General features: G+C 34.6%; 1 protein-coding gene across 1 annotated transcript in view; it reads left to right on the top strand.

Annotated features, from left to right (window-relative positions):
- Positions 1 to 17,547, top strand: part of dati (zinc finger protein datilografo) — a 211,583-nt gene that overhangs the window by 178,419 nt on the left and 15,617 nt on the right. Inside the window, exons 9-10 of the mRNA XM_074122726.1 lie at positions 12,455 to 12,623; positions 15,825 to 16,055. Of these exons, the coding sequence (XP_073978827.1) occupies positions 12,455 to 12,623; positions 15,825 to 16,055 (400 nt within the window). The remainder of the gene's footprint in view (positions 1 to 12,454; positions 12,624 to 15,824; positions 16,056 to 17,547) is intronic.

Here is a 17,547-nt window from a genome sequence, read left to right as displayed (position 1 = left end):
ACCTATTATCACCAATCTGGAAATGCAGACTTAAACTGTACTTAACTGCAAAGCGTTCTAATCTTAACCGCATCCTACGCTCCTTTCTGGACTTACAGTCTATTCAGTTTGATCTTAAAATCCCAATTTTTTTTTTTTTTTTTTTGACCTAGCGCCAATTCTTCTACTTCTTAAATGGCGCTACAACTCCTGTAGAGTCCGCCGCTCCAGTTACAAAATCCTAGCATTGCCAAAGCATCTCTTGCCACACAGTCCTGCCATCGCGTTCTTGGTCTGCCTACCCTCCTGGGGCTTTGTTCGCTACCATCCATAATTTTTTTGGGGGTATTTCTTCATCCCCCATCCTTGCCACGTGCCCTGCCCATCGCAGCCTTCCGAGTTTTATAATTTTGGCGATATCCGGTTCCTTGAACAAAGCATATACTTCCCGGTTTTCCTGATTCTCTAACTCTATCCATCATGTACAGGGCCATAAAGGGCCAATCCTATAATAATGAATTTCATTTCAAACTATACCAATATTATAACCTGTTCTTCGGCTACCTCTTTCAAGAAATAGAGGAACAATATAGAAGAAGTAAATCAATTAAAAGCTATTCCCGGATCTCATTTAGATTTTGCTCGCAACCAGATTTTTGGGGTTTCCTTTTTGCCCTTCTTTGAGGAAGGAATACTCACTTCCACTTCCTTATAGATCTTCTCAGGGATGGTATTCGTTGTGGTGGCAAATGGATTTTTTGATTTTGTAGGATTTACAAGATTACTACCGTATGATATAAAATTATTGGGAAGAACCAGCTTTTTTTTCTATATATGTATATATAATTTGTGGTAGTTCCGTGCAGCGTTCAATTTTCTTCAGCAGAGTCCATCTATCTTCGAGGTATGGGGGAGCACCTATCTATCCAAATATCACGCAATGTCTCCAATCATAAAAATTGTCCTCCTCTTCCTAAGTTCTCTCTCTCTCGCTCGTCCGCTCGTTCTCTCTCTCTCTCTTACTGACTATGGCCCCTTTTCATCATTTTCTAAATCTAAACTGTAAGAGGTTCCCCCCGTCAGCCAGCCTACCTCTAGGGGGGAAGCACGACAGTTGTCCACCCCTCTCGGCTTGTATCCGATCGTCGTTAAGTCCTATTCCCTTTTTTTCTTTCTCTCTCTTCTGGCCCTGAAGTTATTCCTCGTCAGAGCCAGCCAGAGCTCTGAAGAGACCTCCACTTTCTACCAGGACCGTCCCTCTTGTTCTTTAAACGAATTTGCCGTCCTATTTCATTAATTTCCTGTTCAAGATGATCACTTTGAAAATATACATTAAAATTTATTGACTGGAAAAAAGGTTAGCCATTCAGAGAAGGTTTACAGTTAATATTATATTTTAAAAAAACTGAATAAACATTAAGGAAGATTTGCTCTTAACCGCAGTTTACATAATTTTTGTTTTTTAAACTTAGAACATTTACTAAGCTCCTATAAAGGCGGGAAAAGTTCGGCCTAAGGAACAGTTTCTTATCTCTGATTAAGAAAATTATCTGAAACCCTTTCTGTAAAGTCCTTAAAATCTTGTCGCATTTCCTGGTGACTTAAATCCAAATATCGCGTTCCCTAATCGATATATCGGTACCCTAATTTCTAACTAGCCTTGATTTTATATTACAGTTCAGCTAATCACAAAATTTGTCTCTTACTAAGGTAAGAAAAGTGCAAAGTATGTAAAGTATATAGATCAATAAAAATTTGTTAACCGGCGCCCCCATTTTAAAATAAATAAACAAAAATTCCGACCATTACTCCCCCCACCCCTTGAGTTCCTTTACTTTTTAAACCGCAATAATATCAACAAAAAGTTCAAGGAAACTTTAAAAAGTTTGTTCGGCAAGCTTAAAGAAGCATCGTTTCACTTTTTATGGCTAAATATTTTACTCTAACTACGCTAAAGGTAGATCTAGAATATTTTAATTTTTGTTTATTTAATTTCTTATTGTGTTTAAAAGAGGAATTCATTATATTTCTTAAAAAAACAGTCTGAAATTTCCTTTTTACAATGTAATAATTCACTGCGAAAAATACAGGTTTTTTAAAATAAGGATTTGAATATATAAAGCGTCCAAGGTTCCATATTAAATTCAATTTTAAGTTGCCAGTAAAATTCAACGTTTTGCCCTAAATGCAATCAAATCATCTATCCTAATCATTATAAATTGCATTGATTGTCTAAAGTGATGGTGCACCAATATTGTAAGCAGCAATGGACATCGTAGAAGTATGGTAAAACATACGTTCTTTGAACTGAGACGGTGCAGTTGTAAGACAGCTCATGAGGCAATCAGTAGAATCATTGACATCCTTGAAGGGTATCTCTATAATTATTCCAAGTTACCCATCGTATTCCCTGTGCAGACAAGTGTATTCTACGGGTAAACTCTGTGCATCCTTACAGTACCGCAAAGAATATTGTAGTTCGTAAAGATCCTAGCTTTATCCATTTTATAGCTAGCTGCTGCATCATTCTCAAGTTCTACTTCTTTTAATCAGAGTCTTAATGGAAATAGAAACACAATTTAATTCATAAATTGATTATTATCTCGTTTAATACTATTTCTAAAAGCTTTGAATGTAGTCTTATACCAAAATTTTGTTGTTTCTAGTCATTCCAGCCATATAATTAAGCGCTCTTAAATAATGATAAAATTTCCATTCTGTTCACTCAGTTTTCTCGTAAATCAAATTTAATTAGCATGCCAAAATTCAGTTCTAGCATAAAAACTTGGAAAAAGAAATTACACTGATGTTAATTTGGTGAATAACAAACAACTAGGTTTTAATTTGTTTTTTTAATTTTAAGAGCTGCATTTCAATAAGATTTCACAAATAATAAAACACTCTAAAATTTCAATTAATTACAAAGTATTTAACTAAGTCCTGCATCTACATCTCTCTCTAATAAAGTAAGAGTAATGCCTATTTATCTGCAGCTGCAATCACTGGTTAATGAGAGAAGTAACCTGTAAAAGTGTAACTTTTTTTCCTCTTTCTCAGCTTTATTTATAACCTCATTATCGCCTTTACCTCCTTTTTTTTACCAACATTGTTGTTGCTAATATTATCCCTCGGGAAGATTGAAAAAGAAATTAGTACGTAACCCTTTCTTTTTCTTTCTTGCTGTCTTAACAAGGGGTTGAAGTATCAAGGAGAAAGATAAGAGTGGGCTAAAACAAGATTGCAGCTTCAGTGTTTATTTTCAGTAAAAAAAAATATATATATATATATATATTAATAACGAAAGGTGACAAGAAGTTGGAAGTTCTCCAGGATCAGTTAATGAATGGTAAAGTAGGAGTAACCTGAGGGATTAAGAATCATCACGATTGGGTTCGTTAAAGGATATTTACAGAACCCTTAGCGTGTTCGGTCAGTATATAGTTAAATTTCTTTGTTCTTCTGTGATTTCCATGAAGTGTTGCTTTTCCCGAAGGCAGATTTTGATCAAATACTTTGTATTAATGCAGTAAATTTTGGCTCTTCTTTGTTCTTCTGTGATTTCCATGAAGTGTTGCTTTTCCCGAAGGCAGATTTTGATCAAATACTTTTTATTAATGCCGTAAATTTTGGCTCCCAACCCCATTATCTGTCTTGGTGCCGTTCAGGCTTCTTACAGAGTCCTCAAGTTTAATGTAATTATTCTTATTACTGACCTAAAGAGCGCGGATCTAACTCCTTTCCCACAAACAGCCCCTGAAGGCTTATTGTACCAATCCTTGGATAGGTCTATCCAGATAAATCCCTGTTTCTTATTACAAAGCTCAGGAACTTCTCCGCTAATATTCTGGTAACAGAGTAACATCAATGGGATGTGCTAAGACGTTTCCTTCTCTATCTGGCAGAGCCCTCCTCAAAGGTTTCGGGTTAAATAAACCCTCATACTGTGAAGATGGTTTCAAGAACCTAGTAGGTTCTGTAAGGAAATCAGTCATCAAACTAATCTGATTCGCTATCAAACCTTAGCGTCTTCTAAGTTCTGATTTTGCTTACCCAGAACGGGCACAAGCTTTTTATTGTAAGTAATTACTTAATGATTAATTTCTATCAATAATAAATTTCGTTGATTAAATCAGTCGTAGTACTCATGTTTATTGTATCACTGATCGATTTGTGCCTTTCAGTCTTTATAAGAAATAGATTAATCAGATTGGTGAAGAGATTTTGACTTCACCTATGTTTTGCGTCTTCCATTAAATCAAGTCTCTCACCAAAGTGATTTATCTACCTTTGATGATGGATGAGGGGCACAATTCGGTCAGTGATACAATAAACATGCGTTCCACGACGGATTAAATGGAAGATATTATTCAAAGAGTGATGTCTTGACGTCCCAAATCAAATCAACCTACGTGATAAAAAAAAAAAGATCTAGTTGTAACACTGATTCTACACAATCAACGTTTTTTTATTTGTCTGTGAGTATGAACTAAGACGTAAACCACTCTGAGCCCTTAATTGCTCAAATTTTAGAAATCCCCAAGTCCAAAATGGACCAGTTCTTAATAAAGTTTCCAATAAAGCTAAATACTAAATTCAGGCAGATTATTATGAGTATTTTTGGGGACAAAGAGCCGAAATATTTGGAAGAGATTTCCGGAAAACTCGGAGCCATTCAACAAGAAGAGCCAGATGAATTGAGACAGTGCTCACTCTCCCTGTTGATCGAGTACCCTACAGACTGTGACAGTATTCCTTTACGGTTGTTAGTACTTGAAAGGGTTGTGCAAAGACTAAGTGTAAGCCCCATAGTCTTTTTATGACTCACTCCTATCAACTTCTCCCCTTTTTTTTCAATTTTATTTCTCTCTCACTTCCTCTTCAGCTCTCCTTTTCATTTTCCATCTTTGTCCGTTAATCATCAGTAGAAGTGTGGCTCTCTATTTTTAACCCACGCAATTTTCGTTTTTTTTTTTGTTATTATTAATTTAATGATTTAGATGGCAATGAGAAAGCTACGTCACAGCTGTAAACCAGCTGATGTACTACCTTAGTACAATGATCAGACGTTGCTGCCATTTCCAGTAACCTATATTTCGCTTCTGTTCGCTTATTTAGAGGAAATTGATTGCTTCTTTTTCTCATTCAATCAACAATCAATCAATGTTTTTTCTATACATGTAAGTTATTAATCATTCTTTTAAGTGTTTACTTCAATAGTCATATTGTTATTTACAAAAGTTCCATTGGCCCTGCAAGGTAAAATTACTGTTGAACCAAATTAGGTATGTATGTACCTTTTCGTATCACGTCCAGCATCCTTCAGCAGCTTGCATAAAGGGTGACTTCTTTTTCTGTGCCCAGTTCATTGAATTAGTCAATTTGCAAATCATTTTTGGATTGGCTAAGCCCCCCCCCCCCCGGTACATTAATGATAGCCCTGGCTGTTTATTGGTAAGATTCTTCAGAATTTTTGGAACTTATTGTTGAGATTAAATTGAACTTATCTTTGTATTATGTATATCCCTTAATTATTCTTTCTCATCACTTAAGACAGAAAATGACAGATTATTATCGAACTGAAAAAAATGTTTTCTACAACTTTAAGAAAGGGAAAAAAACAACGAAATAACACTCACCATTGCTTGTAGTACAAGTATAATGTAAATTAGAAAATACTAAGAAACAAAATATGGATGATCAGTCCATATATCATTGCTTAGCTCCAACATAAGAAGCACCTGTTCAGTATCCAAACACTTGAAGTAAGAACGCAATGACTCGAAGTCTTGCGTACATACACCTGCTTCGAGTATATTACCTCTTTGTTTTAACTATATAAAAATATATTGTTTTCTTATTCATTATTACAATTCTGTTTCCTCTCTGGTTCTGTTTATCTTGATTTAACATATGTTGTGCAAGCGCTTTGTTATCCTTATTTAGTATTTTGCTTTCTATCATGTACGAAGAATATTAAGTAATATTGATTTTTTGGGTTCTTCCTTCAAAAAATTTGCAAGCATCAGAGGCTTCAGATAATTGTGCTTTCAACTTTGTTTTCGTAATCATACGTTTTGAAACATAACATATTCTAGTAATTTAGTAATTTGACTACTAAGTTTTTCTTTTAAAGAAAATCAACCAGCCTGAATTACTATTTCCCTTTTTTCCTATTTTCAAGTTAATTTAGGAATATTCTTGAAAAGTGCAACAAAGTCATGTAAGTGGTCGCACAAGATTTCTGTTTTTTTTAACTTATGAAACCAGCTTAGTTTTGTCAAATTGTCTGTCTGAACTGTGCCTAGTGTTTTAGTAACACACCTTGTTTCGAGCTAGTTGTTTTGTCAGCAATTCTCGTGAATAACTAATCGAGTCTGAACGAACATTAATAAACACAATCTACCTTATACTATATTGTTTATATTACATAGAATATCGCTACTATAATTCGTATATAATACAAGGGCATTCTATCAATTCATTAATAATATTGGACATTGTTTGATCATGTAGTTCTAGGGGAAATATTATATATATACTTATATATATTGTTATGTACCCAAATTTTGAGAAGTTTTGAAAATAAGATATAAGCGCTGTTGGTGGTTCTTGTCACTCTTCACACTAAGCGTAGCCTTTACTTCTTCATGTATTTCCTTGCAAGATTTGTTTGAAGTGTAAGTAAAAGATCTTCTGCTATCTCCAACGGCTTGAGCGTCGCTTGTTTTAGCCTAGCGATATCCGTAGTTTGTAAGGTGTGTTATTGATGTTGAGCTGGAGTTAGCATTAGGGAATTTAGGTAATATAAACTGTAAAAGGTTGCTTTTCTCCTCAACAATTAGCTGGCTAAATTATGATTTGTACAATAGTAAAAACCAGAGTAAGATGTGAATAAAGCTATTTTAAAAGAAACTAAACAAGGAATTGTGAGTGAGAGTAAAAAAGCTTATAGATAATGAGCTTAGAGTAGTTATAGGTAAATTGAGAGTATTGTCCGATCGGAGGTACGCTATTAAAAGGGACCGGTTTTACTGGACTGAAGTCTTAGAGCCGTGTACCGGCCGCAGTTGTGGGAGTATTGAATATTAGCCCTAGAGTGGCCGGGCAAGACAGAGCTCTAACATCGCCTGGGGGGGGGGCAAGTTGGCCATTGGTCAAGGGGTCACCCCGGCCGGAGGGGGCCCTATGCTATTACCGGTTCATCTTATTTTACCGTGATCTTTCTCGTTTAAATTTAAAAAAAACTACTGGCACTAGACGTACAGTAGATCTTTCTTTGTTCCGAACAAGAACTTTTTATTCTCCATCGGTAATTTCTTTATTTGCCAATTCAATAGTGTTTTATGGAGTTTTGTGCATTTAAAGTAATGCCTATTTTTTTCAGGCGGACTTTACGTCCAACTACCTAATTAGGTGTCGTGGACGGAAGCGACTAGCAAACATACTTTACTGTAAATTCCCCTATTAACCATTAAATAAAATCCAAGGCCTTGAGACCGGGAATCGAACCCAGTTTCCACAATACATATCAGCTTTACAGTTCTTTTTGTGCATTAAAATTTATTATTTTAAACGGAAAAGAGAGTATCTAGAGGACGCAGAGCGATGCACTTTTTAGATTTCAACAAAATCCCTTACATTAAATCTCATTTTAAATTTAACAAAGACCTATTTTGAACTATAAGTTTTCTTCTTCCCAATTTCAGTCATATTTCTTTTATTTGTTTCATTGCCAATTTAGGGACTATCTAGAACAGTGGTTCCCAACCTGTGGTCCGCAAGACGTAAAATATGGTCCGCGAAACACATTTTTAAAATAATAATATATTTATTTGACATGCGGCCGCGTGTGCGACGATGGCACGGTGAGTGAGACATCGAGCGAGCGTAGAGCGCCTAAAAAACAAGTCCAGGGGTCGACTAAAAGCAAATGATGATGTGCGTATCGCTTTGAACAATCTCATCAATCCCAGGATTACCCATATTGTTAAGAAAATGCAAGCTCAAAAAGCAAATTAATATAACTGAAAACATAATCATCACAATGTTAATTGAAGTTTATTTTTAAAATCTAAAAGTAGTTCACTGTGATATTGAACAAAAATATTAAAATGGTCCCTGGTCATAAAAAAGGTTGGGAACCTTTTAGAGACTAGGTCATCTTCAGGACTTGATGAAAATATTTTACAGAAATAGATTACAAAGTAAATTGATTAGATGATGTTAAATAATTTTTGTTATCAATTTTTTATATCGAATCAATTTACATTGTATTCTGTTTCTGTAAAAAATGTGTTTCACAGCCCTCTGTATATATCGCAGTCCCTAGAACCGAAAGCTTAGCAATAAAATGAATAAAAAAATTGTGCCTGAAATTGGCTGAATTATGACTGAAATTCTTACTTTTGGATTAATAAATCAGTCACCAAAAAAAAAAAGATGAATAATACCCTACAATAGTTTTGTGGGGTCAGTTCTACGCTTTACAAGAATTAGAAGTTGTGAGTTAACATAAGTTAGCTTATTGTTGCGTTGGTATTTGAGACTAGAGAATTATTTTTTTGTAGAAGTAGTGAGAGGCTTATCCCCTCAGGTCATCCTGCTTATCGATGCAATAAACTTAATAATAAAAGTTTTATTACTGATGTTGCGTAGAAGTAAACTGAATACGTTAAACGCAGTAAACATACGTTCCAATAGTTCTTGGCATTAGTACTGTCCCAAAAAGGAATATCTCCACCTATTACAAAAGGGGGTCGTATTATAGGTGGAGCTAGGGATAAAAAAAAAGGGAAAAAAATCTAAAAAAAAGCCCGCCCATTTGCCACCCTGCTGACTGCAACAGAAGGGTGGAGAGACTTTTTTTTACCCGCCTTCGGTGGCCTCTCCCCCACTGCTGAATTTTTTTTTCCAACCCTTGTGAAATGCGCTTGCCCTGTCCGCTGGCCTGCCCATTTTTTTTCCATTCCAACCCTGGGGGGGTTGGGCCAATTTTTATTATCTACTTGCTCACTGTCCCAAACCAAAGCTCCGGCCTTTATCTGCCACGAACTGGCGACAAAATGGAGTCAGCTTTCTTCTTTTTATCTTGACTGTAATTTTTTTTTATTTTTAATCGTTTATTTTTTTTATTACGAGTGATTTGAACCTAAATTAACCATTGATTCATTATTATGTCTCATTTATTGTTCACAATTATCTAAAATAATTACCGATTGCGCATCAGTGAAAGAGAAACATATTTACCGATATTTTAAAAACAGCTTTAAGTAAATAAAAATGATTCTATTTAAGTGAAATTAAGAAAAGATTAATTTGTGTGCGAATAAATATGTATAATTTACTGAATAATACTGTACATTTTTTTAAGTACCTGGCTGAAATACACACGAAACCGTTTTTGAAAATGGCGTGTCAATTTCCGATCAAGCATTGTTACGAGTTTCGAGTAAATAGTTTAGTTTTAACTTTTTGTCTTCATTAAATGAAAATTAAATTTAAACAATATAATTGTTACTGCGACCTATTTGGTCATACGGCATCGAAGTATGGGGATCGACTGAACGTTCAATCAAAAATACTACGAAAACTACTTAACGCTCCATTCTACCATTCTACCTCACTATCCATAATGATCTCAACATCCCTTTCATTAACGACCTTACAAAAACCCGTTTCTTAAAATTTCATTCCTTTACAGCAGCTCATCCTAATCCTTTAATTGAACACTTATCTTCCTTCCACATTACCAGGCAATCCTCCAAGGAGATTGGAAGAGAAGATGGCCCCGCGATCTACTCTCCCTCATAAGAGCAGTATAGTGTATCTGTTCACGTTAATGGAGTGTCGCCACTGGGTGCCTTCTCCAATCTACATTCAAAACCTTACATAACATCACATTTGCTTGTTGCAACAACCGTTGCAGTCGCAAATTTATAAAAAATTAAAAAAAAGAATAATAATAATTATTTTTTAATGATAACTGTGTTAGTGGGTTGAAATATAGATAGTAATGAAAGCTACGATTGGTATTTTGTAAAATACGGCTCAACTATGAAGCTTAAAGATTTGTAGGGACCAGAAAAGCAACTAATCTGAACCAGGTAACCCTAACGTGTTAACCAAGTACTTATTGGGATAGGTCCAATGTATAAAGACATTCGTTTTTTCTTCTTCTTCTTTCAATAACGTGAACTCGTCACATTCCTTTAGTCTATTTCTGTTTTTATTCGTGTAACGTTACCAGCTAGAGGATGGATGCTCTACCTACTCCGCTGAAGACTCAGTACCTGAGAGCAAAGTGAATGTGTGTGTGTGTGAGAGAGAGAGAGAGAGAGAGTTAGATCCTTTTTTTTTGAATGAAGAAGCGGAAGCTCTCGAAGCGCCGGCTGGAGACGGTCAAACTAGCCGAGTCATTCCCCTTTTTGCTCTAGGTTTACGTTTTCTCGTCGTGTGCAGGTTGTTTATTTTTGTTACAGTCTCCACTCTCCATTGTAAGACGGGTATTTGTGCGAGCGCTAGGAGTCAGATGAAAAACCAGTTCTCATTGCTCACTGGCCCAACATTTAAAAGCTTCTTTCGAGAAGTTAAAAAAAAAAAAATGAACTTGCATTATCATTTACAATAACCATAAGTAAGCAATAAATTTACTCTTCGTCACACCATCACTGTGCCGGAAGTTAGAAATATATTTGGGCCTGGAGAGAACTGAATCCTTCCTGTCTCACTGACATTTAAGGAATCCCTTAATTTTTAAGTAATATTTCAAGTTTTGTCAATAACCAATTCATAACTTTTTTTAAAGTTGAAGAAGTTCCATTAATAAAAAGAAACAGAGAAATTAATGATTCAAATAATGTCAATTTTACCGTGGGTTGATATAAAAGTTAGTCTATCGGGGCTGTAGTATACGAGAATAAAAAAAGAATAAAGGAATTGTGAAACGCTATATTACTAAGATGAGGGAAGTGAGGTTATGGACCGGTTAAAAATACTGTTCCCCAAACAGTGAGGCACAATGCCGTTCTGAGGACCGCATATTTATTGCTTTGATGCGCCGGGTAAGCTCAAGTAATCAACAAAAGCAGTGAATATCTCTCTCTCTCTCTCTCTCTCTCTCTCTCTCTCAGACTGGTAGGCAGCGCGTGGAGAAGAAGTGATAATTTTAAGTGGCGTACCAAGTGATGGACTAGAGAGGCGCGCACAACGAGAAATAATAAGGGCCAAGGGTTTAGGCAATGACCTTTCCTCCGCCCAAACCACCCACTTCTCTTATATCATAAATCGACCCCTTTTTTGCCTACGATCCTGTACTTCTTTCCTCATCGCATCCAACAAAACCAGTTGGGGTATCTTTTCTAGAGCTTCGCACTACACCAGTGCGGCGCCAACCTATTTTCTTCCTTTTTTGTCCACTCAATCCATGGCTTCTTCCCTCAATCCATGGCTTCTTGCATTCTAACAATTTTAAAAAACTATTAACCACCTCCGTTTGTAAAATTGATATCGTTATTTTTATTTTTGAAAAAATCTCTAATTTGCATGTCGCTATTCTTGGTGTTCATTCTATAAGTGCGAATATTTTATTTACATTCCATATTTTGAAGGCAGATTTTTATTTTAAAAAATATATTAAACACCAAAATATGTTTAAAATAATATTGTGATTATGAATGAGTACTGTTGAATGAAATGGCACGACTAGAATCAATCTTAAAGTAAGAATCTTACAAACCAGATTCTCTTGAACATAGATTAGCAATCATCATAAAATTGTGAACTATAAGTCGAAATTTTATTATTAATATTGATGAAAGTGATAAAGACTTGTGTTTAAGTCTTTAAAAAATCCTAGAAGATTTCGGTATTCCATTTATCTATTGATACCTATAAATCATTAAATAAAAACAATTACATAAAATAAAAAAGAAAATACTTAAAACATAATAATAATATATTATATATACTTAATCAAACTCAATCAAGAAGGCCGTAGCAACGTGCCACCATTGCAGTTATTATTATAACCTGAACAGATGTAGTATCACTTCGCACGTGAGCACAGTAGAGAGCCACTAGCCATCGTAGTAGTTAGCCAAGGTGCCAAAATAGTTTAGCAGAATATATAAAATAATTTTCTGAGCCTAAATTCAACGAAATAGATTTCTAAATGTGAAAAAAGTAAAAACCAAAATCGAGGCACACTGATGATACTTAGGAATCAAGCGGCTTACGTATAAGGTTTTCTTATACATTTCCTATTTTACTTTTATAGGAGTTTAAACGTTGTATTTTAAAGTAAAGTAGTAATTAATAATTTTTCTCTCTAGCTTTTTTGTTTAAAGAATCCAGTACCAGTTTTCTTTTTATATAAATCTTATAAGATAAATTTACTAAGTTACTTCACCAATTTCTAATGTTTTGTTAATATTTATCCAAACCTATTTTATGACCTAGAATGTTATTAATGTTACAGGAGGCAGAGCTACGAGTAGATGTGTTGCAGCAACATGCTGCATTGATCGGCGGGCCGAACACAACCACATGTCCTGTCTGCCACAAGATGTTTTTGGGAACTGAAGCATTAATGGATCATATGAAGCATTCACATAAGGATCCAAATAATCCTGGTGCCCAAGTCACAGGTGAGTAATATTTTATTTTTTTAGATAAGTTAAGAATGACCGAGTTATAATCAAAAATGTTATTTATTCAGTTTCATTGAAACCGTGAACATATTTTTTGGTTAATGAATATTCGTTGCTGAGTTTCCAAAGTGACACTAGTTCAGGAGAAAAATGCAGAGTTTTATTTCCTTTTTAAGTTTAATTTAATTTGGAACAATCCTTTGTTTATGTTCTACACATAAGGCAACTTTGAATTCTTCTGCAAAATACTTCCTATCGAAATAAGAAATTTGCTGAGGCATTTGATATTGTTCATTTGTTTCCATTTTTTCATAATTTTTATTTCCAACTAAACAACATCTTGTAACAAATAGGCATTAGGAATCATTAAGCGTTTCGTTCACTGATACAAGTGCAACCCTTGACTGATTTGTCCGATTTTATTTCTATTGTTGCATGAGAAAATAAATGATAATGGTTGGCAATGTAGAAGTAGTGGTCTTGTATCAATTTCATGATAACAGCTAACAAGACTAAATGGGAAAGATGTAACCAGTCTTCAACTCGATTACTGCATATCGTATCAATTTTAACTTTTTGATGCCATAGCGGAAAAAGCCAAATTGCTGATCAGGTCTGTGCGTTGCTTTATGTAAGTTATTCTCCAAGGAGAGGATGATTTTTTTGTTCTATGAAGTTGTAGGATTTTAACTTTCCCGTAAATAAAACAGCAAACTATTAATTTCCTATCGATTATGGCAACTATTGATTGAATAATGTGTAGGATAAGTAAACAGTATAATTACCTTTTCCATTCAGTTACCAAGTACTTCATTTAAGGTTGCATTATATGGTGTTTGTATTTCTTTATCTTCTTTTAAGTAGAATGAATATAAATAAAAATGTAAGTTTGTTGTTCCTTTGCGTTTTTTTAGGTTTTGTTGATATTAGCTATTTTGTAAAGTACTCAACAAATCTAGTAATCATTCTTCTAGATATTTTTAATGTTATAGAATTGCGTATTAATATATTTTGAACAAGTGCATTATAAATTTATGCAGTATACAAACATCACAGCAGTTGTTACTATGTGCATAAAATCAAGTAAATCTACAGTTCGTGCGTGTGTGTGTAATTTAGTTGTTTATAAGTGAGAAGCTGTGTAAGTTATTCAAACATGGTCGCTCGCTCGACCAGTTTCATTTGTTTGATTAACTATAAATAATAAACAAGCTCTCTGATGGCCGAGTATACCGCGGTAAGTCCAACAGGTTTATATCCAAAAGCTTTTGTGGAGGTTACACACCCCGGGTCTGTAGAGTCAGATCTACAGAAAGGGGTTGGTGGTTTTAGGCTGCGCTGCTTTTGGTTTTCACTGGGACAGGCTAATGTTTTTTTGGTAGGGTAGGAGAGATTTGCGAGAAAGCATATAACATTCAAATCACCACTTCAATTTTGGGAGAGTTCTGGAACTTACTATCGAGTTTTCAGGATAGAATGTATTTATAATAGAATTCTGGCAAAACATTGAATTGTCATTTGTTTGTCAAATACAAGATGATGTGGGGAGGAAGGGCCGTACAGTTGCAGAGTGAGAGGCCAGTGGGTCATGTGACGTTGGGAAATGGTTTTTGACTGGGGAATTTGAAGATAGAAAGGAGGGTAGTGTCAGCTGACCGGCAATGCACTGCTAGCAGGGTGAGCCCAGACTATAACAGGGTTGCGCATTTAAATTATTACGCGTAAACTTGTATATGTAGTAGTTACTATGTGTATATTTTAAGAGAGTGTGCGCGCGTATGTGCATGTTATATTTGAAGTTACATGCGTGCGGCCGCTAGGGGCTACAGTATGTGAGCAGAGGACATTAATTAGCCTTACAGATCAATACCACCACTACTCTGTTATTATATTTCCCAAACAGAGCCTGTGCTGAAGCCCAAAACTGAAAATACCTGCACTATGCCTTGCTTGGTCATATTATGTTGCATTGCATTATGAATGCAACAGCGTTACAATAATATTCCCTTCACATTACTACAAAGCCCTATTATTTGTTACCTTTGTCCTGCAGTTATAAAAATAATAATTATTTATATATAATTAAATGCAAAGATACAGAGTAAATTCATGTTCGATTAAAGGAAGAATCAAGGTATTGATCGCTTAAAGGTTCGCTTATAACCTGTAGAATATCATATTTATTCCAAACTATTTTCTGAATTAAAGGCACACAAATTTGAAACTATTTGATCAAAATCTATGCAAATCTAAATCTGGAATGAACACGACCTTCTTTTATTAAAAATCTGAAGGTTAAATGGTTCAAAAAAATTAAAATAATTCTTCCCAACAATATACGTGTGAGCCATTGAACTAAAACACTCTATAATTATAAAAAAATTAAAGTGAAAATCTACTTAGTAACGAGGTAAGCTCGTTTTATTCAAAACCAAAAGACACAAACATTCTGCATTGTAAAAACCTTTTCTCTTTTCCGTGTTCATGGGAACCCTATTAGTTAGTGTATGAAACATAGAAATAGTAATTCTTTCTCTAACAATAAATTTATGGTGTATTGTCATTCTTAACTATTTGGAAACTATAGCATAACTATTAAGTATAAGAGAATATTTGCTCTTACATAAGAGAAAATATATCAGATTGATTGATTTATTTTGCGTAAAAAATATTGTAATATGCTAGCTCAAATATTGAAATCTAGCTCATCTGTTGGTCATATTTGGAACTATCCAAAAAGAAAAGTAGTGTTCTTTTTAAGTTTTTTTTTTAAATAATTAAATATTCTTATTTCTATTTTTTTAAATTAATTCAAAGTTGTTGAGGTAGGCAGTTCATTGTTCATTGTTGGTAAACTTAATAACGAATTTGAAGGTTCATTTAGTACGCAATAATGGCGATATTCTTACAAAGCTTAACGCTTGTAAGACAAATAAGTTGCCTTACTCAGCTTTCCTCGTGAAAAATCTTATACTTCTTCGGTGTTTTTGCATCAAATTATGTACTCAATCCATAATGATTGATCTTATTTTGACTCCTCAGCCTGTCAGGTGCCTTACCAATTTCATTAAAAGGTCGCATTTCCATTACATAAAGTTACTTATGAATATGGCAAACTTCTTAAAAGAAATAAAATAACTTAAGGTTTCCTTTTTTTTTTACTAACCCAGTTTCTAATTCTGAAAATATATTTTACAGGTGGAGTAGGCGTTTATCCAGGCGGTGGATACTCTGACGTGACAGCGGGCAGTCCGTACATTGCCAAGCGACGTACAGCTAACCATCCATGTCCAGTATGTGGTAAACATTATGTGAATGAAGGTTCCCTTAGAAAGCATTTAGCCTGCCATCCAGAGACTGCACAATTTGCAACTACTCTTAGGATGTGGCCATGCTCGGTGTGTCAAGCGGTATTCACTCATGAATCAGGTTAGCTATTCACTTGAATTGTTCACTATTAACTGAGGATCTGGCATGATATTTTTATTCTTCATTAAGCAAAGAAACCACATCGACCTATTTTATAAAAAATTTGTACCAGAAAGCTCTTTAAAGCTTCTTACTTTTGCCTCTAACAGGCTATGTGAAATAAGTAGTAAAGAATTATCCTTGATCTACCCTTTCAAAGTACATACTTTTTTAGTTCTTTTTTATTAGTATTATTAATTCTTCGAATGATCTGACTAAAGATAATAAGTCTCATAGAGAGTATTATCATTCGAAGACTAAAATTACATGTTCTTTTTACCATCAGATATAATAAGGCTCTAATGAAGCGTTTGCAGCAATTATCTGCACTAAATATAGATTTTAATGATTAAAAAAATAAAATCAGAGAAATCGCTGCAGTTAGAATCTTACAACTACATCATTCCAACTGGCTGTAACATCATTTTTTTTTTCTCTTATAACCAAATCTTTCAAAATAATAATAATAAAATAAGAAAGGAAGGGATTAGCTATGCGGTTAGCATATTGGATTCCCACGCGGAGGACCCGGGTTCGAATCCAGCTGCTGACCCTTAGATTTTCTCTTTCTAGGAGCTTCTTACAGCTCACTATCTGGTGATGGACATTGTTATCTGTAACGAGATAAGGCTGTCCGGAGGCCGGCAGTGCACTGAAAAAAGCTCCGGGCGCAAATAACCTCAGATGTAGACGCGCCTTATATCATTAAAAAAACAATAATAAAATAAAATAAGAAAATTTTAGCATGTTTTCTAATGAACTGAGTTGATGGATCACGACTTAACCATTGGTGACTGTAGTCTAGATTAATCCAGTAAATTCTCTTTTAATCTCATTTAAAACCGTTCGATTGAAAAAGCGATCACCTAATGGATTATCGGTAAGTTTCTAAACGACGCTGAACATGTGCTTAAGTGAACTCGTGAAGAATTTTACCACTCTCTCCTATTTACCGTTGTATGAGTGCTAGTTTACAGCAAGTAGATTGAGACTGTGTCCGTTGAAGAAAGTTGACTTGATCTTTTGCTCTGAGCGGATTAAATTGTCCTTATCTACTAGTGATGTTCGCCAGTACTTTTTGTCCAAGCTAGAGTTTATACTTGAATTTGTGAATCCAACTTTAGCGTTCGGTCATCCAATGAGTCATTCATAAATTTTCTTCAGTACTTCGTCGGTAGAACATCCCTTTTTCCAAAAATTTCTCAGAATCAGTAAAATTTCGTATATAACAGCCATATTGCACAGACGGAAGTTAAAATTTTGACTGAGCAATACAAATTTAAATTGTGTCTAAAGAAAATTGTATCAAAGATAAAGGATTGATACATTACCAGCTAAGTTTCCATAAGTGAACGTACTTAGGTAATAATCTTTTTTTTTTAATCGATAGTCTTTTTGTCTCACTCTTTGTATAATTTATTCATGATCAATTTTAAGGACTTTTTGTTCAACC

Source organism: Rhodnius prolixus, unplaced genomic scaffold (assembly GCF_049639745.1).
Source record: "Rhodnius prolixus isolate KJV_2025 unplaced genomic scaffold, Rpr scaffold_8, whole genome shotgun sequence".
Lineage (NCBI taxonomy): Eukaryota > Metazoa > Arthropoda > Insecta > Hemiptera > Reduviidae > Rhodnius > Rhodnius prolixus.
This window is presented reverse-complemented; position numbering and strand designations above follow the sequence as displayed.